We start from the raw sequence: 27,745 nt of genomic DNA on the forward strand, positions 1-27,745 counted from the left end.
CAGGCTTTTTTCTTTAATCTAAAGAAGGTTTCAGAAGTCGACAAAGTTACATTTTACTATGTACAAATACCGTTCAGTTTACATATACCAGAAGCGACATCAAATATATAGGTGTCTGGACATTTGACAGCGAGTGAGTTCCCCCCCTTCACACCTGTAGTAAGCATCACATCTGCCTTCAGGATATCTATAATTACCATTTGGTGTATTGTAACAGGATGGCAACAGGCCCCCTTCGCTTTCTGGAACAGCATATGTGGGTCGACAGGTTCCATTGTAAAAGTAAGATGCGCTGTCCCATAAAGAGTCTTTTTGACACTGCTGCGTTGCAATACGACGTTCATTTAGACATTCAATGTAATAGGGAGTTGTAGAGCCTTCAATATTTGGCCAATATCCGTCCTTTTTACCTACACAGCTGGGATATAAAATGTAACATGGAATACAATGGCGACGGCAACTGAATGCGCCATACTGACCTGCAGGAGAAAGAAGAAATTTAAACAGACTTTTTTCAAACAAAGGTCAGGATTTTTTTTTATTTCCTCTATATCATTTTGACAGATGGTCCGATTCAATTTTTTTTTTAAATCAAAACTTGAACTACATGGATCATTAACAGGTGTGGTTTGCCGAATGATATCCTCCCCCCCCCCCCCTTAAACATTGAATTTTTCTAAGTCAAAGGGACAAAACTCTGTCAAGAATTGCTCGTTCGTACCCAAAACAGAACTTAACTGAATATTCTTATGATAAATCTGTATACCAAATTTCATTTCAGTTTAAGCAACCTTTGCAAAGAAAATGAACTGAAATTGTTGGTAGACAGGTTTTGTTAGATTATTCGAACTACGTGACAAACCATAGACTAAGTTTGTTTTTAAATTGTTTTTTTTTTAACCATTCAAATGAGATGTTCTGATCATAGCATGCATGGTTTATTAATGGCATTCAAACACGTCTTTCTTTTGAGGAAGTTCGACTTAATTCCAAGAAATTATTTATGAGCTTGTAATTACCGAAGTAATTCCATTTTGGGGGCACTTTTTTATATACAAGATTTTATAATGAGAAATGGGGATCACGGTATGGGATATGTATTGCTTATGAAATACTCTCAAATGATTTGTTTTCTCGTAGTCCTTTGGTTATATCTTCATCACTTTTCCAGCTGTCGTTGATGCTTGTTATCGGTATTTTTATAAATCATTAAAAATTTGAATTTCAGTTTTGGAGACACAAGACAAATTTAGAACTCTTTACCTTTGTTATGTAAACAAAGTATGTGCTTTAATTTACAAAGTTAAATATGGGGAATAAATATAGATTAGATCAAAGCAAATTTTTTTGGTGACAAAATTAATTAAAATTCTAATTAATCTCTTTCTAGTGGTTTGCTGGACCTTTTTTGCTATTAATTCTATATGTAAACAAAAACAAGGCAAGACCCTTATTATGTTCCCCAAACGAAGTTGGGGAACATATTGTTTTTACTCTGTTTCTTATTATTATGTTCCCCAAACGAAGTTTGGGAACATATTGTTTTTACTCTGTTTCTTATTATTAGGGCTTTTCGACTTTTGTCGAAAAGACCTATTGTTTTCGTCTTGTTTATTATTATTATTATTATTATTATTATTATACTTAGCAATTCTTTTGCTCAGATTTTCAGGAGTACCTTTAAAAGTAGGTATTTTATTTTATAACTATTAGATAGCATATATAAAAATGTCCTGTCTGTAATGTTTTATACTTCCGGTCTTGTCACTTCCGGTTTCTACAAAGGGAAAACTGAAATCTCTAAAGAAGCCAAAAACATTTTTAATTTCAGTGTCTAGACTCCCAAATTTAAGATATGAATTCTAGAGACCTAATCCTATAAAAAAGTGCGCGTATGTGATTTTTGACCACAAATACTTTTCGAGATATAAGACTTCAAACATTGAAGAAGGGGGGAGGAAATTTTTGAAAGTCAAAATAACGTTACAAAAATTATTTTGAGGATGTAAATATGTTTAAACTAATTAGTAGGACATATCCTGTAAGTATCATATCAATCAGACCTGAACTTCCGGTTTTATGGGTCTTTTAATTTTTATGTTAAAATGAAATCAGTTATGTAACAGTATCTCTAAAAGTAATTAAGATTTTCTTGTAATATTATGTATACAGAATGACTCTGATACTGTTCTGACTTCATAAGATTATGAAATCAAACTTTGGGAAAATAAGGGATTTCTAGGGGCCAACATTGAAAACACACCTTTGCATGTAACTTTTTTATTTCTCAATGAATTTTCAAACAGTTTTCGGAATTGAGTTCAGCATAAAGAGAACAATCTAAAAAATATGATCCGTGGGGTCACTTTTTCACCCCTTATAGGGGTTTTAGAGACCTGAAATAATGTATTTTTAAGTCTTTTCAAAAATGATGCTGTAAGAGTTATCTCTCTTTGTTGACCTGTTTAGAGTCTAACATGCTCTCTACGATTTAATTTTGGTATGCACATAAAGAGTACTTCCGGTTTTATGAGTGCCTTAAAATTGCCTATGGAGATTTCTATGTTAAATTCGAAATCATGATTGTTCCATTATCTCAAAAGGTAGGCAAACAATTCTCGTGAAATTTCATATGAATATTGACTCCAGCATTGTCTCCAGGAGGAAGGTCATGAAAATAAAAATCCCTGAAATAGAAAGGATTTTAGGGGTCAGTACAGAAAACGGCTTTTCCTCTGTAACATTTTTAATTCTCAACCAATCTTTAAACTAATTTTGGTATGAGGTCAAGCATAAGGTGTACAGTTTAAAGATAATGGGCCGTGGGGTCCTTTCTGACCCCTTATAGGAGTTTTAGTAGATTGAAAAACAGCACATTTTCGCTTTTGTTTAATAACCACGAACCACGTTATGTCTCTTTGTGTAGACACTGATGTACAAATAGAATTGTTATGTTTCCAATTAAATATTGATCTCAAAAGAACTTTTGCAATATTGTATTATAAGATTTTTTTTATTATAAGATATTGATTTTTCTTGTAAGATTCATTATTTTAAGAGGTCGAAAAGCCCTCCGTTTTTGTTGAACTACAAAAAGATCTAGTTAGGGCTTTTCGACTTTTGTCGAAAAGACCTATTGTTTTCGTCTTTTTTATTATTATTATTATTATACTTAGCACTTTTTTTGCTCAGGGTTTAGGGATTGTCTTTAAGAATACCTTTTTATTTTATAACCACTAAATAGCAAATGTAAATGTCTCCCGTCTAAAACAAGATAAACTTCTGGTTAAGTCACTTCCGGTTTATACTGAAGAAAAACTAAAATTTCTACAATACCTTATATCGTTTTTATTTTTAGTGTGTAATCTTTCAAATTCAACATATAAATTCTAAAGAACCAATACTATAAAAAAGTTCGCGTACACGATTTTTGACCACAGATACTTTTTGAGATATAAGACTTCAAACATTCAAGAAGGGGGGATAAAATTTTTAAAAGTCACAATAACATTACAAAAATTATTTTGAGCATAGAAACATGTTAGGACTAATTAGTAGAACTAATACTACAAGTTTTATATCAATCAGAGCAGAACTTCCGGTTTTATGGGTTTTTGAAATATGTCTACGGGAGTTCCTATGTTAAATTGAAATCAGGCATCACACGTTTTCTCTTAAAATGGTCAAGATATTTTTATGAAATTGAAAGGGTAAAATGACTCTGATATTGTCCCAAACTGATTAAATTATAAAAATGAAATACAAAAAGTTAAGGGATTTCTAGGGGCCAACATTCAAAACAGACTTTTTTCCGTAACTTTTTTATTTCTCAATGGATTTTCAAACAGTTTTCAGATTTGAGTTTAGCACATAGAGGACAGTCTAAAAATTATGGTCCGTGGGGTCACTTTTTGACCCCTTATAGGAGTTTTAGAGACCTGAAATATTGCATTTTTAAGTCTTTTAAAAAGTATTTAGGCAAGAGTTATCTCCTTTTGCCCACCTGTTTGGATCATTATATGCTGTCTATGTTTCAATTTTGGTATTCATCTGAAGAGTACTTCCGGTTTTATGTGTCTGTTAAAACAGCCTATGGAGATTTCAATGTTAAAGTAGAAATTATGCTAGTTCCACTATCTCAAAAAGTAAGCAAGCAATTCTTGTTAAATTCCACATGGAAAATAACTGTTCCATTGTTCTTAGGAGATTATATCATGAAAACAAAGTTCCCTCAAATAAAAGGGATTTTAGGGGTCAGAACAGAAAATAGTTCTTTTGCCTGTAGCTTTTTTATTGTGCATCAATCTTTAAAATGCTTTCGGCTTTGAGTTAAGCTTAAGAAGGACAATTTAAATATTATTGTCCGTCGGGTCACTTTTTGACCCCTTATAGGAGTTTTTAAGAACTGAAATATCGTATTTCTAAGTAATTTGAAGAATAATCGTGTAAGAGTAATCTCCCATTGCATATCTCCTTGGAATCCAATATGCTCTCTACGTTTCAAAATTGGTATGTACATGTGGAGTATTTCCGATTTTATGAATCCTTTAAAATTGCCTATGGAGATTTCAATGTTAAATTTGAAATAACGCTAGTTCCATTATCTTAAGAGGGAAGAGAGCAATTCTTGTGATATTTCACATTAATGATGACTCTGGCATTGTCTTTAGGTAGTAGGGTCATGGAAATATGAATCCCTTCAATTCAAGGGATTTTAGGGGTCAGTACAGAGAACTGTTTTTTCTTTGTAACTTTTTTATTTTTCAAGCAATCTTCAAACTAATTTTGGTTTTGCATCAATCATAAAGAGTGTAATTTAAGAATAATTGTCCATGGGGTCACTTTTTGATCCCTTTTAGGAGTTCTATTTGATTAAAAAAGAGCATTTCATTTTTGTATGTTTTTTTGATAATCATGGAAGAGTTATGTCTCTTTGAGTAGCAACTGATTGACATAGAGACTCGTTATCCTCCCAACTCAGTATTGATCTCAAAAGAACTTTTGTGATTTTGTATCTAATGAATTTTCTATCATCTAAATTTGATTGTTCCTAAAGCTCTTGGTTTTTCTGGGGTCGAAAAGCCCTCCGTTTTTGTTGAACGACAAAAATAGATCTAGTTATTATTATTATTCTTAGCAATTCTTTTGCTCAGCGTTTAAGGAGAACCTTTAAGAATAGGTATTTTATTTTATAACCAGTAAATAGCTTGTGTTAATGTGTCTCATATGAAACAAAAGAAACTTGGGGTTAGGTCACTTCCGGTTTCTACGAAAGGAAAACTGAAATTTCTAAAGAATCTGAAGTCTCTTTTATTTCAAAAGTCTAGACTCCCAAATTCAATATATAAATTTTAGAGACATAGTTTTATAAAAAAGTGCGCGTAGGTGATTTTTGACCACTGATACTTTTCGAGATATAAGACTTCAAACATTGAAAAAGGGGGGATGAAAATTCAAAAATGAGTAAGAATGATCGGAAAGGCAAAATGATCATAGAATATTCTTAAGAGTGATTAATACAAGTCACTTTGTAAGTTTCATGTTAATCAAAGCAGTACTTTCGGTTTTATGAGTCTTCAAAAATGTCTATGGGACTTTCTATGTTAAATCTGAAATCACCCATTTCATGTTTTTTCTAAAATTAATCATGATATTCTTGTGAAATTCGAGGTATAAAATGACTGTGACCTTCTTTCGACCTCATTAGGTATCTAAAGTAAAATTCTTGAAATTAAGGGAATTTAAGGGGCCAAACCTGAAAACATACTTTTTCCTGTAACTTTTTTATTTCTCAACCGATTTTTAAATTGTTTTCGGTTTTGGGTTCAGCTTAAAGAGTACAATGTAAAAATTATGGGCCGTGGGTCACTTTTTGACCCCTTATAGGAGTTTCAGAGGACTGAAATTATGAAATTTGAATTAGCTGAAAAACACATAAAGTACATTAGTACAAGTTATCTCCCTTTGCATGACTGTTGGTATGTACATGCATAAGGTTTCAATTCTGATACACACAGAGTAATTACTTCCGGTTATGTAAGTGTTTGAAAATTGTCTATGGGAGTTTCTATGTTAAATTTAAAATCACGCATTTCACCTTTTCTCTAAAGGTTACAAAGGTATTCTTGTGAAATTCGAGGTATAGAATAACTATGACCTTGTTTCAAACTCATAAGGTATTTAAGGTAAAATTCTTGAAATTAAGGGATTTTAAGGGGCCAAACCTGAAAACATACTTTTCCCTGTAACTTTTTTATTTCTCAACCAATTTTTTAATTGTTTTCTGTTTTGGGTACAGCTTTAAGAGTACAATGTAAAAATTTTGGGCCGTGGGGTCATTTTTTGACCGCTTATAGGAGTTTTAGCTGATTGAAAAACTGTATTTTTCGTATGTTTTAAATAATTATGAAAGAGTTATGTCTCTTTGAGTAGATGCTAATGGACATAGAGAGTCACTGTTTCCAATTCAGTATTGATCTCAAAAGAACCTCTTTGAAATTGAACCTGATGAGTTTTATATCATGTAAGTTTTTTAAGCTCTAAATTTTTAAGGGGTCGAAAAGCCCTCCGTTTTTGTTGAACGACAAAAAGATCTAGTTATTATTATGTTCCCCAAACGGAGTTTGGGAACATATTGTTTTTACTCGGTTTCTTCTTCTTATTATTATTATTATTATTATTATTCTTTTTTTTCTTCTTTGTTCTCCGGTACTTTTTTGTCCACGAGTGTTCTCAGAAACTGTTCACCCAATTGAGCTAAAACCTTTTTAGGGTTAATAGGTGTGTAGTGTAGGTGTGCAACACGAAGGTTATTTTGCGCGCATACGCATGCACGTGCGTGCGCGTGAAATGAGTGAATTGACTGATATACTTAATATAGCTATTACATTTACATTTTTTGATGAAATGATTTGAAACTCATTATATAAAGATATATCAATACTATTGATAATGTGACACTGTCAAATTAGCACGAACTCACGCGCATGCACGTGCGCTTCGCTCTGATTGGCTGAAACAAAAACCTCAATATCTTTTCTGTTTTTTGACGAAATGCTATGAAATTTAAAACATAGGCATACTTTAGGATGTACTACAATATGATATATAACAATTGTCATGTAAGCACGCGCATGCACGTACACTGCAATCTGATTGGCTTAAACTTTAAATGGCTATAACTCCTTTGTTTTTCAACCAAACAGGATGGGATTTAGAACATAGACAGTCATAATAGACTCCAACAAGATGGTATGGTCGTCATGCACGTGCGTGCACGTGTTCTTCACTCTGATTGGCTGAAACAAAAATCTCAATATCTTTTCCGTTCTTTGACGAAATGCTACGAAATTTAAAACATAAGCATACAATAGGATGTCCTACAATATGATATACAACAATTGTCATTAAATCACACGCATGCACGTGCGCTGAAATCTGATTGGCTTAAACTTTAAATGGTTATAACTCCCTTGGTTTTCAACGAAATAGGATGGTATTTAGAATATTGATAGACATAATGGACCCCTACAAGAAGGTATAGTCATCATGCACATGCTTGTAACTAATGAGTAAATTAAAAATATGCTTGAATAAGTGTATTTTTTAATACTTCTGGATTTAATGCTTTGATATTAAGTCTATTTGAATATATATACATAGTGTAGAAAAGATGATATGATCATTACCCACATGCATTCACATGAGCTCGCATGTAATGCTAAAATTTAAATATATTTCGTAGTCTTCTGGGAAAACATTGTTTAAGTCTAAATTGCACAAAGTATGTCTTATTTGATAGAGTTTAAGGAAATATGGCACCAAAAGGGAGTTGGGGAGCGTTTGGGGAACATCTGTAACGGTCCCCGTTACAATTAGCCCTAGTTATTATTCTTTTTTCTTCTTATTTCTTCTCCGGTACTTTTTTGTCCGCGAGTGTTCTCAGAAACTGTTCACCCAACTGAGCTAAAACCTTTTTAGGGTTAATAGGTGTGTTGTGTAGGTGTGCGGAACGAAGGTCATTTTGCGCGCATACGCCTGCACGTGCGGGCGCGTGAAATGACTGAAATGACTAATATATTTAATATAGCCATAACTTTAACATTTTCCGATGAAATGCTTTGAAACTCATTATATAAGGATATATTAATAGTGTAGATAATGTGACACTGTCAAATTAGCAAGAACTCACGCGCATTTACGTGCGCTTCGCTCTGATTGGCTGAAACAAAAATCTCAATATCTTTTCCGTTTTTTGACGAAATGGTATGAAATTTAAAATATAAGCATACTTTAAGATGTCCTACAACATGATGTATAACATTTGTCATGAAAGCATGCGCATGCACGTGCGCTGCAATCTGATTGGCTTAAACTTCAAATGGCTGTAACTCCCTTGTTTTTCAACCAACCACGATAAGATTTAGAACATAGACAGACACAATAGACTCCTATAAGAAGTTACGGTCATCATGCACATGCATGCACGCGCATGCACGTGCGCTTTGCTCCGATTAGCTGAAACAAAAATCTCAATATCTTACTTGTTTTTTGACAAAATACTTTGAATTTTAAAACATAATCATACCTTAATACGTCCTAAACTATGATATATAAAAGTTTTCAAGAAACCACGCCCATGCACGTGTGCTGCGATCTGATTGGCTTAAACTTTAAATGCCTATAACTTTTTTGATTCTCAACAAAACAGGATGAAATTTAGAATATGAATAGATATGACGGATTCTTACATTATGCTACTATCAAACTTGAATGCAAGGACTTGCATGCACGTGTGCGCGCGCAATGCGTTAAATGACCGATTTACTTGATATAGTCGTAATTTTTTTTATGAAACGTTTCAAAATTCAAAGAATAGAAACACATTAAAAGTGTAGTCACGATGATATAGCTTTCATGCATTGCACCTTCGCGCGCGTGCAATGATCAAATGACTTGTATACTTGATATGGCCGTTACTTTTATATTTCTTTATGAAATGCTTTGATGACCTTGACCTTTGACCTTGACCTTTGACCCCTTGACCCAAAGGTCACAATCCAGCTCAAGTTCGTAGATGTATTTACAAACTCACTTTAACAAATGCTTAGAATAAAAAAGTTAACCCCCCCCCCTTCTCCTTAAAAAAAAAAAATCAATAACAACGTAGAAAATTTCTCTGAAACTCGATCAACACCTGGGATCGACATAAAATTTCACTTAAGGTGCAGAAAAGACTTCATAGAAAGTTTCCTGAAAGTTTTACGGTAAGTCTCTAAAGTATATAGAAATTATGAATTTTTACGGCAAAAATGACAAATTCTGTCGTGTTTGAAATTTAAGTGCAGACGAACAAAGATATGATATAAACCTTTTAAAGCCTATTTCTCCAGATGTCGTTAATAGCATTCAATTCTACTGATATGAATTAATATTTTAATACCAAGCATTCTTCTTTTATTTCACCATTGAAATTTATCTGAATTTTTTTTAGAATTACACAATCCCCAGAAATAGCGAGTTTCGGTATATTAAAAAGCAATACACGTTTCTTTCCAGTAAAACCTCACGTGTTTGAATTCATGAAAAAATATTGATAAGGGGGTGTTAAACAATACCTGTCACATTAGCTGACACCAAAAAACCAGGGTACGTACACGACATTTTCTGATTTATTTGCATATGCAAACAGGGCTACCCTCAAATCCACGTGTTTTCCATGTCTTTATAAACATCACAAAAGCACCCCAGGAAGTAGCCTCCTATGCCCTGGAGAAATAGTTCCTGTCAAAAAACTTTATTTATTTACAGAGTAGATAAAATTTCCTAGGCACAGGTACCAGAGTTGTCAAACTGGCCTGGAAGGAAATTAAAAAAACTCTCAAAAGAAAGGAAAATCGGCTTAATGTATGGACCTACAATTGACTAAGTTCATTTTGATTGGTCAATTACCGGTGTGGTACCCCTAGTCGCCTTGAACCCAGTCCTGTCTTTCTGAAGAAAACCAACTCCGCGCCCGATGTAAAAATCTTAGTAGAGAAATGAGAATTTGAATTTTGCTGCCTTATTATGTTCCCCAAACGAAGTTTGGGAACATATTGTTTTTACTCTGTTTCTTATTATTATGTTCCCCAAACGGAGTTTGGGAACATATTGTTTTTACTCGGTTTCTTATTATTATTATTCTTTTTTTTCTTCTTTGTTCTCCGGTACTTTTTTTGTCCGCGAGTGTTCTCAGAAACTGTTCACCCAACTGGGCTAAAACCTTTTTAGGGTTATTAGGTGTGTAGTGTAGGTGTGCGGAACGAAGGTCATTTTGCGCGCATACGCATGCACGTGCGGGCGCGTGAAATGAGTGAAATGACGGATATACTTTATATAGCCATAACTTTAACATGTTTTGATTAAATACTTTAAAACTCATTTAATAAGGATATATTAATAGTGTAGATAATGTGACACTGTCAAATTAGCACGAACTCACGCGCATGCACGTGCGCTTCGCTCTGATTGGCTGAAACAAAAATCTCAATATCTTTTCTGTTTTTTGACGAAATGCTATGAAATTTAAAATATAGGCATACTTTAGGATGTACTACAATATGATATACAACAATTGTCATGTAAACACGCGCATGCACGTGCACTGCAATCTGATTGGCTTAAACTTTAAATGGCTATAACTCCCTTGTTTTTCAACCAAATAGTATGGGATTTAGAACATAGACAGACATAATGGACTCCCACAAGGAGGTATGGTCGTCATGCACGTGCGTGCACGTGTGCTTTGCTGTGATTGGCTGAAACAAAAATCGCAATATCTTTTTTTAATTTGTGACGAAATGCTTTAAAATTTTAAACATAGTCATGCATTAGGATGTCCTACAGTATGATATATAACAGTTTTCGTGAAAACATGCGCATACACGTGCGCGGCAATCTGATTGGCTTAAACTTAAAATGGCTATAACTTCCTTGTTTTTCAACCAAACAGGATGGGATTTAGAACATAGACAAACATAACAGACTCCTACAAGAATTTTGCTGCCTTATTATGTTCCCCAAACGAAGTTTGGGAACATATTGTTTTTACTCTGTTTCTTATTATTATGTTCCCCAAACGGAGTTTGGGAACATATTGTTTTTACTCGGTTTCTTATTATTATTATTTTATTATTATTATTCTTTTTTTTCTTCTTTGTTCTCCGGTACTTTTTTTGTCCGCGAGTGTTCTCAGAAACTGTTCACCCAACTGGGCTAAAACCTTTTTAGGGTTATTAGGTGTGTAGTGTAGGTGTGCAACACGAAGGTTATTTTGCGCGCATACGCATGCACGTGCGTGCGCGTGAAATGAGTGAATTGACTGATATACTTAATATAGCTATTACATTTACATTTTTTGATGAAATGATTTGAAACTCATTATATAAAGATATATCAATACTATTGATAATGTGACACTGTCAAATTAGCACGAACTCACGCGCATGCACGTGCGCTTCGCTCTGATTGGCTGAAACAAAAACCTCAATATCTTTTCTGTTTTTTGACGAAATGCTATGAAATTTAAAACATAGGCATACTTTAGGATGTACTACAATATGATATATAACAATTGTCATGTAAGCACGCGCATGCACGTGCACTGCAATCTGATTGGCTTAAACTTTAAATGGCTATAACTCCTTTGTTTTTCAACCAAACAGGATGGGATTTAGAACATAGACAGTCATAATAGACTCCAACAAGATGGTATGGTCGTCATGCACGTGCGTGCACGTGTTCTTCACTCTGATTGGCTGAAACAAAAATCTCAATATCTTTTCCGTTCTTTGACGAAATGCTACGAAATTTAAAACATAAGCATACAATAGGATGTCCTACAATATGATATATAACAATTGTCATTAAATCACACGCATGCACGTGCGCTGAAATCTGATTGGCTTAAACTTTAAATGGTTATAACTCCCTTGGTTTTCAACGAAATAGGATGGTATTTAGAATATTGATAGACATAATGGACCCCTACAAGAAGGTATAGTCATCATGCACATGCTTGTAACTAATGAGTAAATTAAAAATATGCTTGAATAAGTGTATTTTTTAATACTTCTGGATTTAATGCTTTGATATTAAGTCTATTTGAATATATATACATAGTGTAGAAAAGATGATATGATCATTACCCACATGCATTCACATGAGCTCGCATGTAATGCTAAAATTTAAATATATTTCGTAGTCTTCTGGGAAAACATTGTTTAAGTCTAAATTGCACAAAGTATGTCTTATTTGATAGAGTTTAAGGAAATATGGCACCAAAAGGGAGTTGGGGAGCGTTTGGGGAACATCTGTAACGGTCCCCGTTACAATTAGCCCTAGTTATTATTCTTTTTTCTTCTTATTTCTTCTCCGGTACTTTTTTGTCCGCGAGTGTTCTCAGAAACTGTTCACCCAACTGAGCTAAAACCTTTTTAGGGTTAATAGGTGTGTTGTGTAGGTGTGCGGAACGAAGGTCATTTTGCGCGCATACGCCTGCACGTGCGGGCGCGTGAAATGACTGAAATGACTAATATATTTAATATAGCCATAACTTTAACATTTTCCGATGAAATGCTTTGAAACTCATTATATAAGGATATATTAATAGTGTAGATAATGTGACACTGTCAAATTAGCAAGAACTCACGCGCATTTACGTGCGCTTCGCTCTGATTGGCTGAAACAAAAATCTCAATATCTTTTCCGTTTTTTGACGAAATGGTATGAAATTTAAAATATAAGCATACTTTAAGATGTCCTACAACATGATGTATAACATTTGTCATGAAAGCATGCGCATGCACGTGCGCTGCAATCTGATTGGCTTAAACTTCAAATGGCTGTAACTCCCTTGTTTTTCAACCAACCACGATAAGATTTAGAACATAGACAGACACAATAGACTCCTATAAGAAGTTATGGTCATCATGCACATGCATGCACGCGCATGCACGTGCGCTTTGCTCCGATTAGCTGAAACAAAAATCTCAATATCTTACTTGTTTTTTGACAAAATACTTTGAATTTTAAAACATAATCATACCTTAATACGTCCTAAACTATGATATATAAAAGTTTTCAAGAAACCACGCCCATGCACGTGTGCTGCGATCTGATTGGCTTAAACTTTAAATGCCTATAACTTTTTTGATTCTCAACAAAACAGGATGAAATTTAGAATATGAATAGATATGACGGATTCTTACATTATGCTTCTATCAAACTTGAATGCAAGGACTTGCATGCACGTGTGCGCGCGCAATGCGTTAAATGACCGATTTACTTGATATGGTCGTAATTTTTTTTATGAAACGTTTCAAAATTCAAAGAATAGAAACACATTAAAAGTGTAGTCACGATGATATAGCTTTCATGCATTGCACCTTCGCGCGCGTGCAATGATCAAATGACTTGTATACTTGATATGGCCGTTACTTTTATATTTCTTTATGAAATGCTTTGATGACCTTGACCTTTGACCTTGACCTTTGACCCCTTGACCCAAAGGTCACAATCCAGCTCAAGTTCGTAGATGTATTTACAAACTCACTTTAACAAATGCTTAGAATAAAAAAGTTAACCCCCCCCCCTTCTCCTTAAAAAAAGAAAAATCAATAACAACGTAGAAAATTTCTCTGAAACTCGATCAACACCTGGGATCGACATAAAATTTCACTTAAGGTGCAGAAAAGACTTCATAGAAAGTTTCCTGAAAGTTTTACGGTAAGTCTCTAAAGTATATAGAAATTATGAATTTTTACGGCAAAAATGACAAATTCTGTCGTGTTTGAAATTTAAGTGCAGACGAACAAAGATATGATATAAACCTTTTAAAGCCTATTTCTCCAGATGTCGTTAATAGCATTCAATTCTACTGATATGAATTAATATTTTAATACCAAGCATTCTTCTTTTATTTCACCATTGAAATTTATCTGAATTTTTTTTAGAATTACACAATCCCCAGAAATAGCGAGTTTCGGTATATTAAAAAGCAATACACGTTTCTTTCCAGTAAAACCTCACGTGTTTGAATTCATGAAAAAATATTGATAAGGGGGTGTTAAACAATACCTGTCACATTAGCTGACACCAAAAAACCAGGGTACGTACACGACATTTTCTGATTTATTTGCATATGCAAACAGGGCTACCCTCAAATCCACGTGTTTTCCATGTCTTTATAAACATCACAAAAGCACCCCAGGAAGTAGCCTCCTATGCCCTGGAGAAATAGTTCCTGTCAAAAAACTTTATTTATTTACAGAGTAGATAAAATTTCCTAGGCACAGGTACCAGAGTTGTCAAACTGGCCTGGAAGGAAATTAAAAAAACTCTCAAAAGAAAGGAAAATCGGCTTAATGTATGGACCTACAATTGACTAAGTTCATTTTGATTGGTCAATTACCGGTGTGGTACCCCTAGTCGCCTTGAACCCAGTCCTGTCTTTCTGAAGAAAACCAACTCCGAACCCGATGTAAAAATCTTAGTAGAGAAATGAGAATTTGAATTTTGCTGCCTTATTATGTTCCCCAAACGAAGTTTGGGAACATATTGTTTTTACTCTGTTTCTTATTATTATGTTCCCCAAACGGAGTTTGGGAACATATTGTTTTTACTCGGTTTCTTATTATTATTATTTTATTATTATTATTCTTTTTTTTCTTCTTTGTTCTCCGGTACTTTTTTTGTCCGCGAGTGTTCTCAGAAACTGTTCACCCAACTGGGCTAAAACCTTTTTAGGGTTATTAGGTGTGTAGTGTAGGTGTGCGGAACGAAGGTCATTTTGCGAGCATACGCATGCACGTGCGGGCGCGTGAAATGAGTGAAATGACGGATATACTTTATATAGCCATAACTTTAACATGTTTTGATTAAATACTTTAAAACTCATTTAATAAGGATATATTAATAGTGTAGATAATGTGACACTGTCAAATTAGCACGAACTCACGCGCATGCACGTGCGCTTCGCTCTGATTGGCTGAAACAAAAATCTCAATATCTTTTCTGTTTTTTGACGAAATGCTATGAAATTTAAAATATAGGCATACTTTAGGATGTACTACAATATGATATACAACAATTGTCATGTAAACACGCGCATGCACGTGCACTGCAATCTGATTGGCTTAAACTTTAAATGGCTATAACTCCCTTGTTTTTCAACCAAATAGTATGGGATTTAGAACATAGACAGACATAATGGACTCCCACAAGGAGGTATGGTCGTCATGCACGTGCGTGCACGTGTGCTTTGCTGTGATTGGCTGAAACAAAAATCGCAATATCTTTTTTTAATTTGTGACGAAATGCTTTAAAATTTTAAACATAGTCATGCATTAGGATGTCCTACAGTATGATATATAACAGTTTTCGTGAAAACATGCGCATACACGTGCGCGGCAATCTGATTGGCTTAAACTTAAAATGGCTATAACTTCCTTGTTTTTCAACCAAACAGGATGGGATTTAGAACATAGACAAACATAACAGACTCCTACAAGAATTTTGCTGCCTTATTATGTTCCCCAAACGAAGTTTGGGAACATATTGTTTTTACTCTGTTTCTTATTATTATGTTCCCCAAACGGAGTTTGGGAACATATTGTTTTTACTCGGTTTCTTATTATTATGTTCCCCAAACGAAGTTGGGGAACATATTGTTTTTACTCTGTTTCTTATTATTATTATTATTATTTTTCTTCTTCCTGGGAAAATTTTGTCCACGAATGATCTTGTAAAGTACACATCCGACTAAGGTAAAATGTTTTTAGGGTCAGTAGACATGTTATGCAGATTTGCCGAACGAAGGTCATTTTGCGCGCACGTGCTTGCAAGAGCGCGCACGTGCAACACATGAAATGACCAATATAATGGATATTGCTGTAACTTTTCTTTTTTGGATGAATTTTTTTGAAACTCATAATGTAAGTATACATTAGTAGTATTGACAAGATGGCATGGTCAAAATAGCAAGATCTCACGCGCATGCACGTGCGCTTCGCTCTGATTGGCTGAAACTAAAGTCTCAATATCTTTCTTGTTTCTTGTCATAATCTTTTGAAATTTTGCACATCGTCCTACATTATAAAGATCTACAGCATGATATATGAAAATTTTCATGAAAGCATGCGCATGCGCGCGTGCTGCAATCTGATTGGCTGAAACTTTAAATGGCTATATCTCCTTTGTTTTTTGACGAAATGCTTTGAAATTTAAAAGATAGACTTGAATTAGGATATCCTAAAATATGATATAGAAAAAAATTCATAAAATCACGCGCATGCACGTGTGCTGAGATCTGATTGGCTGAAACTTTATATGGCTATATCTCCTTTGTTTCTTGACGAAATGTTTGGAATTTTAAAATATAGTCATTCATTTAGATATCCTTCAATGCCATAGAGATAAAAATTTATGAAATCACGCGCATGCATGTGTGCTGCAATCTGATTGGCTGAAACTTCAAATGGCTATAACTCCCTTGTTTTTCCACCAAACAGGATGGGATTTAGAACATAGATAAATATAAGGGACTGCTACAAGAAGGTGTAGTCATTATGCACGTGCTTGCACGTGCGTGCACGTGAAATGACTAAAATTAAAAATACACTCGAATGAGTGTATTTTTTAATACTTTTGGATTAAATGCTTTGATATTAAGTATATTAAAATTTTCGATGGTGTCGTCAAGATAATATGGTCGTTACGCACATGAACACGCGTGCAATGGGTATTTTTAAATATATTTTGTATTTTTCTGGGAAGACCTTGATTAAGTCTAAATTCCATAAAGTATTTCTTATTTAATAGAGACTACAGGGAATATGGCACCAAAAGGAAGTTGGGGAGCGTTTGGGGAACATCTGTAACGGTCCCCGTTACAATTAGCACTAGTTATTATTTTATTATTATTATTCTTTTTTTTCTTCTTTGTTCTCCGGTACTTTTTTTGTCCGCGAGTGTTCTCAGAAACTGTTCACCCAACTGGGCTAAAACCTTTTTAGGGTTATTAGGTGTGTAGTGTAGGTGTGCGGAACGAAGGTCATTTTGCGCGCATACGCATGCACGTGCGGGCGCGTGAAATGAGTGAAATGACGGATATACTTTATATAGCCATAACTTTAACATGTTTTGATTAAATACTTTAAAACTCATTTAATAAGGATATATTAATAGTGTAGATAATGTGACACTGTCAAATTAGCACGAACTCACGCGCATGCACGTGCGCTTCGCTCTGATTGGCTGAAACAAAAATCTCAATATCTTTTCTGTTTTTTGACGAAATGCTATGAAATTTAAAATATAGGCATACTTTAGGATGTACTACAATATGATATATAACAATTGTCATGTAAACACGCGCATGCACGTGCACTGCAATCTGATTGGCTTAAACTTTAAATGGCTATAACTCCCTTGTTTTTCAACCAAATAGTATGGGATTTAGAACATAGACAGACATAATGGACTCCCACAAGGAGGTATGGTCGTCATGCACGTGCGTGCACGTGTGCTTTGCTGTGATTGGCTGAAACAAAAATCGCAATATCTTTTTTTAATTTGTGACGAAATGCTTTAAAATTTTAAACATAGTCATGCATTAGGATGTCCTACAGTATGATATATAACAGTTTTCGTGAAAACATGCGCATACACGTGCGCGGCAATCTGATTGGCTTAAACTTAAAATGGCTATAACTTCCTTGTTTTTCAACCAAACAGGATGGGATTTAGAACATAGACAAACATAACAGACTCCTACAAGAAGATATGGTCGACATGCACATGCATGCACGTGCGTGCACGTGAAATGAGTAGAATTACAAATACGCTAGATTAAAACGTATTTTTTAATACTTTTGGATAAAACGCTGTTATTTCTAGTATATAAATAGTGTAGACATGATGATATGGTCATTACGCACATGCATTCAAATGCGCATGCGTGTAATGCATAAATTTGAATATACTTAATAAACTATTAGTAAAAGATTGTCATAGTCTAAAAGGCATAGAGTTCGTCTTATTTAATGAAGCTTACAGGAAATAAGGCACCAAAAGGGAGTTGGGGAGCGTTTGGGGAACATCTGTAACGGTTCCCGTTACAATTAGCCCTAGTTATGTTCCCCAAACGAAGTTGGGGAACATATTGTTTTTACTCTGTTTCTTATTATTATTATTATTATTATTATTATTATTCCTGGGAAAATTTTGTCCTCGAGTGATCTTGTAAACTACACATCCGAGTAAGGTAAAATGTTTTTAGGGTCAGTAGACATGTTATGTAGATTTGCCAAACAAAGGTCATTTTGCGCGCACGTGCTTGCAAGAGCGCGCACGTGCAACACGAAAAATGACGACTTAATTGACATCGGCGTAACTTTTTACATTTTTGATGAAATGCTTTGAAACTGATAATATAAGGATATATTAGTAGCATAGACAATGAGACATGGTCAAAATAGCAAGATCTCACGCGCATGCACGTGCGCTTCGCTCTGATTGGCTGAAACTAAAGTCTCAAAATCTTTCTTGTTTTTTGATGAAATCCTTTGAAATTTTGAACATAGCCATGCATTAGGATATCCTACAAAATAATATATAAAAATTATCATGAAAACACGTGCATGCACATGCGCTGCAATCTGATTGGCTGAAACTTTAAATAGCTATAACTCCCTTGCTTTTCAACCAAACAGGATGTGATTTGGAACATAGATAGATATAATATACTTCTACAAGAAGGTATGGTCACCATGCACATCCATACACGTGCGTGTACGTGCGCTGCAATCTGATTGGCCGAAACTTTAAATAGCTATAACTCCCTTAGTTTTCAATTAAACAGGATGAGATTTGGAACATAGATAGATATAATGGACTTCTACAAGAAGGTATGATCACCATGCACATCAATACACATGCGTGAACGTACGCTGCAATCTGATTGGCTGAAACTTTAATCAGCTATAACTCCCGTGGTTTTCAACCAAACGGAGTGGGATTTAGAACATAGATAGATGTAATGGATTTCTACAAGAAGGTATGTCACCATGCTCATGTATGCACGTGCGTGCACATGAAATGAATAAAATCAAAAATACACTTGAATGAGCGTATTCTTTAATACTTTTGGATTAAATACTTTAATATTTAGTATATTAAAGTATACAGATTGTGTAGAAAAGATGATATGGTCATTACGCACATGCATTCACATGCGCACGCGTGCAGTGCTAAATTTGAATGAACTTGGTACCCTTCTAGGTAAACGTTGTTAAAGTCTCAAATGCATAAAATTTGTCTTATTTAATGAAGCTTACAGGGAATATGGCACCAAAAGGGAGATGGGGAGCATTTGGGGAACATCTGTAACGGTCCCCGTTACAATTAGCACTAGTTATTATTATTATTATTATTATTATTTTTCTTCTTCCTGGGAAAATTTTGTCCACGAGTGATCTTGTAAACTGCACATCCGACTTAGGTGAAACCTTTTTAGGGTTAGTAGGCATGTTATGTAGAGTTGCCAAACAAAGGTCATTTTGCGCGCACGTGCTTGCAAGAGCGCGCACGTGCAATAGGTGAAATTACCAATATAATGGATATTGCCGTAACTTTTCTGTTTTTTGATGAAATTTTTTGAAACTCATAATGTAATGATACATTAGTAGTATAAACAAGATAGCATGGTCAAAATAGCAAGATCTCACGCGCATGCACGTGCACTTCGCTCTGATTGGCTGAAACTAAAGTCTCAATAACTTTCTTGTTTCTTGTCATAATCCTTTGAAATTTTGAACATAGTCCTATATTATGAAGATCTACCGCAGGATATATAAGAATTTTCATGAAAGCATGCGCATGTGCGCTTGCTGCAAGCTGATTGGCTGAAACTTTAAATGGCAATATCTCCTTTGTTTTTGACGAAATTCTTTGAAATTTAAAATATAGTCATGCATTAGGATATCCTACGAAATGATATAGAAAAAAATCATGAAATCACGCCCATGCACGTGTGCTGCAATCTGATTGGCTGAAACTTTAAATGGCTATTTCTCCTTTGTTTTTTGACGAAATTCTTTGAAATTTAAAATATAGTCATGCATTAGGATATCCTACGAAATGATATAGAAAAAAAATCATGAAATCACGCGCATGCACGTGTGCTGCAATCTGATTGGCTGAAACTTTAAATTGCTATTTCTCCTTTGTTTTTGACGAAATTTTTTGAAATTTAAAATATAGTAAGTGCATTAGGATATCCTACAAAATGATATAAAAAATCATTAAATAACGTGCATGCACGTGTGCTGCAATCTGATTAGCTGAAACTTTAAATGGCTATAACTCCCTTGTTTTTCAACCAAACAGGATGGGATTTAGAACATAGATAGATGTAAGGGACTCCTACAAGAAAGTATGATCATCATGCACGCACTTGCGTGCATTTTAAACGAGTATATTTAAAAATACTCTTGAATGAGTGATTTTTATTACTTTTGGACTGAATGCTTTAATATATAGTATATTAGAATAAATAAATACTGTAGACAAGATGATATGGTCATAACGCACATGCATTCACATGCGCTTGGATGCAATGCTAAAAATTGAATATAATTGGTATCCTTCTGGGAAAGCGTTGTAAAAGTCAAAAATGCACAGAGTTTGTCTTATTTAATGAAGCTTACAGGGAACATGGCACCGAAATGGAGTTGGGGAGCTTTTGGGGAACATCTGTAACGGTTCCCGTTACAATTAGCACTAGTTTACATTATGAAAAAAAAATTTAGTTCTTTTTCTCCTTTGTAAATCAACTTATGATGTTCAAATTTTTGATTATCATTAGGAGTGTTAGGAGTTGTAAAAAAAAAATCAGTTTAAACTGTGTCTTCATTCCCCTTTAAATTTAACAATGTGAGAAACGTTAGCAGCTTTGACTTTTGAAAGTAAGACGTACCGAGTATTTAATTTTTCTATCTTTAATCAAGCCAAAAAATATTTTACTACATCCCCTATTTGTGAAGGGAGGGGTTTAGCTGGATTTTTAAAATATTTTCTTTACACACCGTGGCAGAGTTTTAGTTTTGATATCCTCACGCACTGCGAATAATCTTGCATTTCTACATTACTTGACTGTTCTATCCAGCATGTCACATGCTCATAGAAGTAAAATGTTACGAACACTTAGTACTGAAGGTCAAATGAGGTCATTACAACGTGATAGTATAAGTGATTTCTGATAAATCCGTGGTGCTATCTATCTAATATGTACTCGCATTTTTACTGACCAATCAGAGGACACGAAACACATTTGAGTGGATGACCTCATTTGGATCCCTCTTTTTAATTATTCCTGTAAATATTTGTTTATTTAGGTAAAAAAGTAAGTCATAATCAGTTGACGGTTTAAAAATAGACATCACCTTCCTGATCTGTTTGTTGCATGAATTCCATTGGTAATGGTGTAAACACTCATAATGGAGCATACCTATTTGTCTATAAGACCGAATTTTACCGCTAATATTTTTTACCTATTGAGGGGCAAGCTATGCAACTTAACAAAGAAAAATAAACAGGAAAAACATATCAGAAAAGTATAACATACCAAGACTTACACTAAAATGTGAATCAATTGTGTTTCAAAAAAAAAAATCAAAAGAGCCTTTTATATTTATAATGAAATTTAGCTTTAAAAAATAAAGTTTTCCAAAAAATAAAATGATTTGTAATTTGCATGTTAATATAAACACAATTATCTTGCATGTTGACATGATTTCTTGAATGTAGACATTCTTTCCTTTCCTGTTAAAACAATTTATATAGCACGTAGTGGTACAATGTTTCTGAATTTAAATAAACATGTTTTTGTTTGAGTCTTAAAAATTTTTTGTTAACCTATGCGTCACCAAATACCTATCGGAGATACTGAGATACATGTACCCTGTACAAATAAATACGAGTCGAGAATCATTCTTATGTAACGAGAACATGCATTTTATTATCCATACAGGGGTAAAATAAAAGAAGGTATTTGAATTATGAAAGACGAATACTCTAGCTGATTAAGGCATTATTCATGTCGTCGGTGATTATTAAAATGTTGAAGCATATAAGAAACCAGATTTAGATGTTTCTGTTCTTAATAACAAAATTCTACATATACATGTACATACATTCCCAGGTTGAAACAGTCCGGTTTCCACAATCAACTTCGGTATAATTTTTACATTCTCTTGACTCCTTGGAGAAAAGAAATGGATATCTGCATTCAGAGAGAATCGATCCCGAGCAGTTGTAATAAAGCCGGCAGATTGTTGGGTGAGGAACGACAAGGTCTCTGTGAATTCGACAAATTTCGTCTATGGTAGCATCTAAAGAAAAACATTCAAATATATAATTTATATTGAGACAATCAATCAGTAAAATTTCTTTAAATACATTAAATTTTTTTAAAACAATTCTTACCGTTCGGCGATACTTGTGATCCAAATAATTTAAGTAAATCGGAATACGAGTATTTTAAATTCACAACTTTCGATTCCAGTTCTCTGAGTTTTTCGTTGGCAATATCCAAAACATGTTCCAGGGCTACAATTTTATTTTCAGCATTGAGATCCTGATATGTCTGTTCCTCGGTCATGTAAATTACTTGTGAACGTGTGAAAATACTTAATAGAATCACGTTAATTGCAACACCAAGTAATGCAATTGAAATATTCCCCATTTTAAACGACGTTTGAAAGTCAGTGGAAAATCTGTAAAGTTTTATTTGTTGGAGTCACTCCTTTAATGTTTTGTCTGTGAGATTACAAGACGAATCATGTACAAATGCATTATCTTTAAATGAACATTTCAAAAGACTTAAAGGTGACAATGTGTAAATGTGTAACTCGATGCTTTAGAAACTGAGAAGTAGTTTGAGGCGAAAAAACCGGATATTTTCTGGCATGATTATTTTAAATATGTGCAATAGCCGTTTTCAAAAATTAGTTTAAAAAAATAACAGAAAAAATTTGAAAGAAGAGACTTTTAATCAAATATAAGTACAAGTGCATCTACATAATAAAAATAATGATTTTACTTTTCCAGGGACCATAATTATGAGTTGTTTTATACACTGTATCTTCAAAAGTTTTTTTTTTTATTTAGAAATTAAAAAAATACTTCATCTTCACACAAAATATGCCAATAACTTAAAACTAAAAAAATCCACAAAAAGAACAAATTAATTTTACATTGATTGACATTGATCGTACAAATAGTGAAACCACCAGAGTTTTTCAAGGACGTTGTATTGGAAAGGGGTAGAAAGCTCAAAATGGCCTTCCATTTTTTTGTTCAAACAGAACTTTTTACCATTGAACATGTTCATTTAAACGCTGCCCCCCCCCCCACTCTCTCTTTTTAAAACAAGACTAAATCATTGTAATTGGTTGGTTAGACGTCTCCCCTCCTCCTATTTAAACATTTGTATTTGCTTGTCGAAGTCTAACAAAACCGATGCAGAAATGTTTTCACATTTTAAGTGCCAAGTAAAATGTTATAACATTTATGCAATAAAAAAGAAATCTTTTTAACTTAACATATAATTTATTTAAACACAATATTAATATAATTTTTATTTGAAAACCAGGGTAATGTATATTGTATAAAATCATATAATAAGGGCTCCCGTTCCAATACGACGTTCTTGTAGACATTCTATATAATAGCCAGTTGTAGTGTATTCAAACTTCGGCCAATATCCGTCGGTTTTTCCTATGCAACTCGGATATGTTGCAACACATGGAATACAATGTGCAATATAGCATTTATTTGCATTGTACTGACCTAAACATAAAAAAGAAAATGAGATAAATTTCACAAACTGTCTTAACTTGCTCTTTTATTATGTCTTAAAATACTCTTGAAGAAATCATCTAAGTCAATAAAGAGATCATATTATGAAGTTATTTTCATAAAAAAACATGAAAAGACAACATCCTTTTTGATCTGATAACGTTTATGTTTAATGGCATACATACGTGTAAATTACTACTTTCAGTAGGAAAAAATGATACAAACGATCCAAATGTATTCTTGTCATGTACAAACTTCCGTTGATAGTGCAATACTACCTTAACAATAATATCCCTACGTCCCATGGGTAGGGACCATGACATTCTCAATTTTTGTTCCCCTTAAAACATTAATGCTCTACGTCAAAATGAATTGATTTGGTACAGAAGATACAGGGATGAAGCTGAAAATATTCAAATGTAAACGCATGACGGCGGACGAAAACAGCAGCATTTGGGTCACTAGATAACTTATAACACAACTTGATAGATACACTTTATAAGTTTATTTTCGAGTGTTTATCATCTTATCTGTACATACAGAAAGAAATTTATATGAAGTACATTAAATACATTTCCTACCCTTCCTTTCCCATGAAATTCCTACCAAACCCTTTTCATTTTTCAATATTAATGATAAGTTGAGTTCGGATTTAATCTAAAATTGAAGTTAAATATGTTTGATGTTGAACACTAGTACTGTGCAGCAAAACAATGATTATATTTTGTCTTAATACATTTTGCTTTATAGCGTAATGCCTTGTATTTAGCGTAGAAAATGTAACCTTAAATAATACTATATAAATGGTGCCTGTTTTGGAGGGTAACAGTTGAAATTGACACCCCCAGGAAAACCATTGTCAACCGACGCGTCAGCGGAGGTTGACAATGGTTTTCCGAGGGGTGTCAATTTCAACTGTTACCCTCCAAAACAAGCACCATTTATTTTAGTATACTGAATGTCATTTTTGATTAAAAGATGCCTGTAAAAAAAATCGTCGATTGTCTATATTCACGTTTATAGAAAGCTTTCAAACTCCCCGCTACTTCGAAAAAGATTTACTAACCTCTTTATTGTTTATTTGATACTCTAAGAGTCCTTTATCATCTAAAGTTTTGTTATCTAGCACTCGCAAGCATGTTTTGTCCGTCGTTTGTTGTTTTAAAGTAAGCTACATCAGACGCAAGCTTTTATTTACATCAAGTTTATTCCAGTTCTTTCAAACGTGCAACTGACGTATTGAGAATTCTGCGGTGAACCGTACGCGCATAATTTCCACGCATGTGGCATTACCGTTGTGTTACCCATTGCCACGTGTGTTGCTAAGGCTGAGGGTAATAGAACGGATTGTTAACTGCGTTTAAACTTATCAGATTTTAGTATTTAACATGAAAGTATAATAAAATGAAATGGAACAATTAAATGAGCTTTATAATCTTGTGCGTTAACCTTTACACACAAAAAAGTAACGACTGAAGTTAACTTTTCCAAAATGTGTCATCATATTTTGAGTAATTCTCGAATTACATCTCACGTTTTTACTAGGACGGAAATAATATTTCTACATACTTTGACTTGTGCACTGACTAGAATTACTATTTAAAGGCGTATGAATAACACATTTTACCTGCATGTAGCATAAAGTCACCTACGCGGACATATCGATAACATTTATGAAAACTTTGACAAAAACAAACCTCTAGCATGTTTTCTTCTACAGTTGAGTACCTTCCAAAGAATAGAAATCTTTCTTTAGATAAATTCTAACATATATTGCCTGACAGATTGTGCAGGTTTTAGATTATGTCAAATTATAATAAACATTTTTACAGCAAAGTAAAATTCTTTAAAATACAACTATTTGTTGTGCTTTTCTTTGTGTTTTCTGAGGTTGAAAACATTCAAGAAACGAATGTCAACACCAAGATATAGAAAATATTTAAAGTTTTGAATACCGAAAGAATAGATTACTTTTTAATATTTGTACAAAGCTCGAATAAAAAAAATCCCTTCTAACGAGTGCAATGAATCCCACTTCTATTTTTTTTTAAATTGCACTTGCTGTTTATAACATTTTTTAAAAAGAACCACGAACGATAGTTTTGTTCTCCTGCCTACCTCTAAGTCAATTCTCAAAAGTTAACATATTCGAATGAATTTTCAAAATTTTATAGATATTAATATAAATTTTCATAAAACGTTACTTATTTCGGACACCAAAGAGAGATAACTCTATAACTTTGGCTAAACATGTGTTTTTTACTATAGAAATAAACGAAAAACGGAAAATATTTTAAAAACATCTCCCCCCCCCCACCCGTGAAACAAAAATTCTTTTTTACAGGTAATATGGACTGTCATTTTACAAATTTATGCCAAAGCTTTTTGTGTTTCACGGGGGGAACATATCTTTATAGACAAAAAACGAAAACAAATCCTGTTTTTTCACCAATTTTAAAACTATTTACAACTGAATAATTGTATTTTATTAATTTATATATGCTTTATTTATTTGCGTAAAACATAAGAAAAGATATGAGATACATTTTATCATATTTAAGACTATTTCAAAATATGGTGATTCTTGAAAGTTCGATTTCACTAAAAGATGTCGTCTACCCCCCTTTTTTCAAGAGCTGGAATTAATGATAATTTACTACAGCGCTGGAATCAAAATGATTTATCAATTACTATAGAACTGTTCTTTGTATTAAACAAATATTTAATGGCCAAATTGCCATTAATATTGAATTTCATGGGTGCAAAATGTAGGCGGGAATCAAGAGTTAGAGTTCGTAGTTCTTTCATTTTTCAGTGTCTTTTCTTAACGCTGGAGATGATATAACTAAGCGATTGGTGGATTAAACATATTTTAAATATTTAATTAACTTTTTTAAGGAAATGAAAGTACCTGGCCTATAATTATTGTTATACCCCCCGCTTGAAAAGCGGGAGGGTATATAGTAATGTGTCAACCTTCCATTGCATTATGTCAACTCTTTATGACATTAACCCACACTACTATTCCATTGTGTCAACCTTCCATTACATTATGTCAACTCTTTATGACATTAACCCACACTACTATTCCATTGTGTCAACCTTCCATTACATTATGTCAACTCTTTGTGACATTAACCCACACTACTATTGCATCGTGTTAACTTTCCTTTACATTATGTCAACTCTTTATGACATTAACACATCCTACAATTATATTTCGTCAACTTGCATTTCGTTATGTTTACTTTTCATGAGATCTTAGTTTTTATTAACTGATGTGAAAAGCTCATGCCATACTGTGCGCACTCTTCTACATTATGTCGATTCACTATTACGTTATGCGAACACGGGTATCCTCGGCCTTTATATGAGCATAACGTATTTGCCACGTTCCGCAAGCACTAAAAATGGCGGGAGAGAAAACTGTCATAGAAGAGATTCTCAGCGATTTGGGAATGACATCTTTAAATGAAAACTTTAAGCGACAAATGATTGACAATCTTGAATCAAATATTATGAGTCGTGCAGCAATCATTTTTTTTCTGTTTATTTTGAATCTTTTTTTAAATGAAAGTCTTAAACTTTGAAGGACATTGCATTAGTTTCACAATAAGCTTAGCTGAATTAAGTTGAAAACTTTTTTCTATAAAACTATAAAGCCTGAGAGCTTCTCCGCTTTCCGCCCTTGGTCTCCAACATATACCGTCCCCCTTCCTTGTTCAAGATTCCCATATCTGCCACTGATATGTGCCCATGCATGCTCACTAAGGCATATTCAATTGATTTAGATGAGCGACTGGTAGATTTTTGTAATAGAATTCTAGCCCTGGAATGATTAAAAAAA

At 33.7% G+C, this 27,745-nt stretch overlaps 1 protein-coding gene across 1 annotated transcript; it reads right to left on the reverse strand.

Annotated features, from left to right (window-relative positions):
* LOC134234803 (uncharacterized) lies at window positions 1-23,004 on the reverse strand. The gene is made up of 3 exons (XM_062716844.1): window positions 22,525-23,004; window positions 22,233-22,430; window positions 1-479 (listed from the first exon to the last, which is right to left on the reverse strand). Exons 1-3 carry the CDS (start codon window positions 22,781-22,783, stop codon window positions 100-102), a joined length of 837 nt encoding a protein of 278 aa, XP_062572828.1. The 5' UTR covers window positions 22,784-23,004; the 3' UTR covers window positions 1-99.
* Between the last annotated feature and the right edge of the window lie 4,741 nt (window positions 23,005-27,745).

This window comes from Saccostrea cucullata, unplaced genomic scaffold (assembly GCF_032062105.1).
Source record: "Saccostrea cucullata isolate Sc308-1 unplaced genomic scaffold, CSIRO_AGI_Scuc_v1 ctg3828, whole genome shotgun sequence".
NCBI classification, from domain to species: Eukaryota; Metazoa; Mollusca; class Bivalvia; order Ostreida; family Ostreidae; genus Saccostrea; species Saccostrea cuccullata.